This window comes from Perkinsus marinus (assembly GCF_000006405.1).
Source record: "Perkinsus marinus ATCC 50983 genomic scaffold scf_1104296937654, whole genome shotgun sequence".
Classification (NCBI taxonomy): domain Eukaryota; phylum Perkinsozoa; order Perkinsida; family Perkinsidae; genus Perkinsus; species Perkinsus marinus.
In genome coordinates, this window is record NW_003213782.1 from 1 (window position 1) to 1,515 (window position 1,515).

Sequence of the window (1,515 nt, forward strand, 5' to 3'; positions counted from 1 at the left end):
TTTCTATGGTCATCGTAATGCACTCAACCATGCTCGCTTTGATGGAAAGGTACTATCACGTATCGGAAATTCTCTATTTCCCACACGGCTTGTGATTCTATCGTGGGGAAATATTTCCGGTAGGGTTATACTAAACTTGTTGCCTAGGAGTACAGTGGAGTTTCACCCGTTGCATGTGAAGTGGCGTATTACTCGGTGAAAAAGGCGATGTTCGCGCTACGCAGTAGTCGTGGAATATGTTTTTTCACTAGCGTTTTTTCATATCACTAGGGTGGTGAAACTCCAGTGCATGCAAATTTGATACGCAAATGTGGAAAATGAGCGTTTTTCCCGAGATTAATGATAATCATCCTTATTCTTGGCAAATACAATGTAAACATTGCTATGAACATGTACGGTGAGAAATGTAATCGTTTGAGGCTATGATAGCGTGAAATTATTCATAATATCATCTTGAATTTGCATATCAAATTGACACGCACTGTTGAATGTCGTTCGATTACGTCGTTTTTGGTAGGGCATGTACTTGGCATCAGCTGATGCAGACGGCGTCGTGAAGGTTTGGGATTTGCGTATGGTGGCTGAGGTCCTGCAAATAGACACTGGAAATATGCCGGCCAACGAAGCTGATTGGGATATTAGTGGAACGGTGACATCCGAGAGGAATCGTTATCAGAACAGGCGGCGCTCGCAGGTCATCGCTGTTGCCTCGATGGATTCATCGGTGAAGTTGTTCGACGTGTGGGAGAAGAAGTTTCTGAGGACCTTAGAAGGCCATGAGGACTCGGCAGGAAGCGCCGTCCGCGGCATTCTCACTTGGGAGTGCTGCTGTGGTGACTCAGGTTCAGTCGGTGTCACTTGAGAGCGGATATGAAGCTCCTAGTCGCTTCTTGGTGTCTGGGAGTCTGGACGGGACCTTCCGGCTGTGGGAGGAATAGGTGGCGTCATGCCGGGCATTGACTATGTGACGTGTCTCAATGCTGCGACACTTGGGTTGAGTGGAAGGCTGAACTGCGGTTCATACTTAGTTGATGTTGTTATGGTAACAGTAACAACGTCATGTATATGTCATTATTGGCGGTGAGAAAGACACTCTCGTAACGAGGGTACGAAGCAACTTTCGGGCGTGCGTCATTTGCTTACTGTCTGAAAACTGCTGATCAGCGTGGCCCAAAAACGGGAAGAATGGATCATTCTTCCTATTCCCGGGAATATACTGTTGTCGGGGACGGATTGTGTGCTACTCGGTTTTATTGTGTATATCTGTCTAAGATACTTAAGCTCCGAGCTGTGCTGCTAAATCATATCCATTGAAAAACATTGTATATACTTCATCAAGAAACTCGTCAGTGACTTCAGTTGTCATCAAGATCCACGCTGCAATACCTGGGGAGAAAGAATACATTCTTCCCTGGTCTGGAGGCGGGGTCGACCGGAAATTTTCTCGCGCGGCCTGTCCAGTGTGCTCTCTACGCAGCGAGTCGAGCTGCTGGGAATGAATGGAACCACTTCATT

General features: G+C 46.8%; 1 protein-coding gene across 1 annotated transcript; it reads left to right on the top strand.

Moving 5' to 3' along the window:
- Positions 1–517: 517 nt before the first annotated feature.
- Pmar_PMAR010535 (WD repeat pf20, putative) lies at positions 518–862 on the top strand (the record flags this gene model as incomplete). Its single annotated transcript, XM_002783042.1, has 2 exons — positions 518–649; positions 695–862. Coding segments are annotated over 2 exons (300 nt in total), but the record flags the coding sequence as incomplete, so codon positions are not given.
- Between the last annotated feature and the right edge of the window lie 653 nt (positions 863–1,515).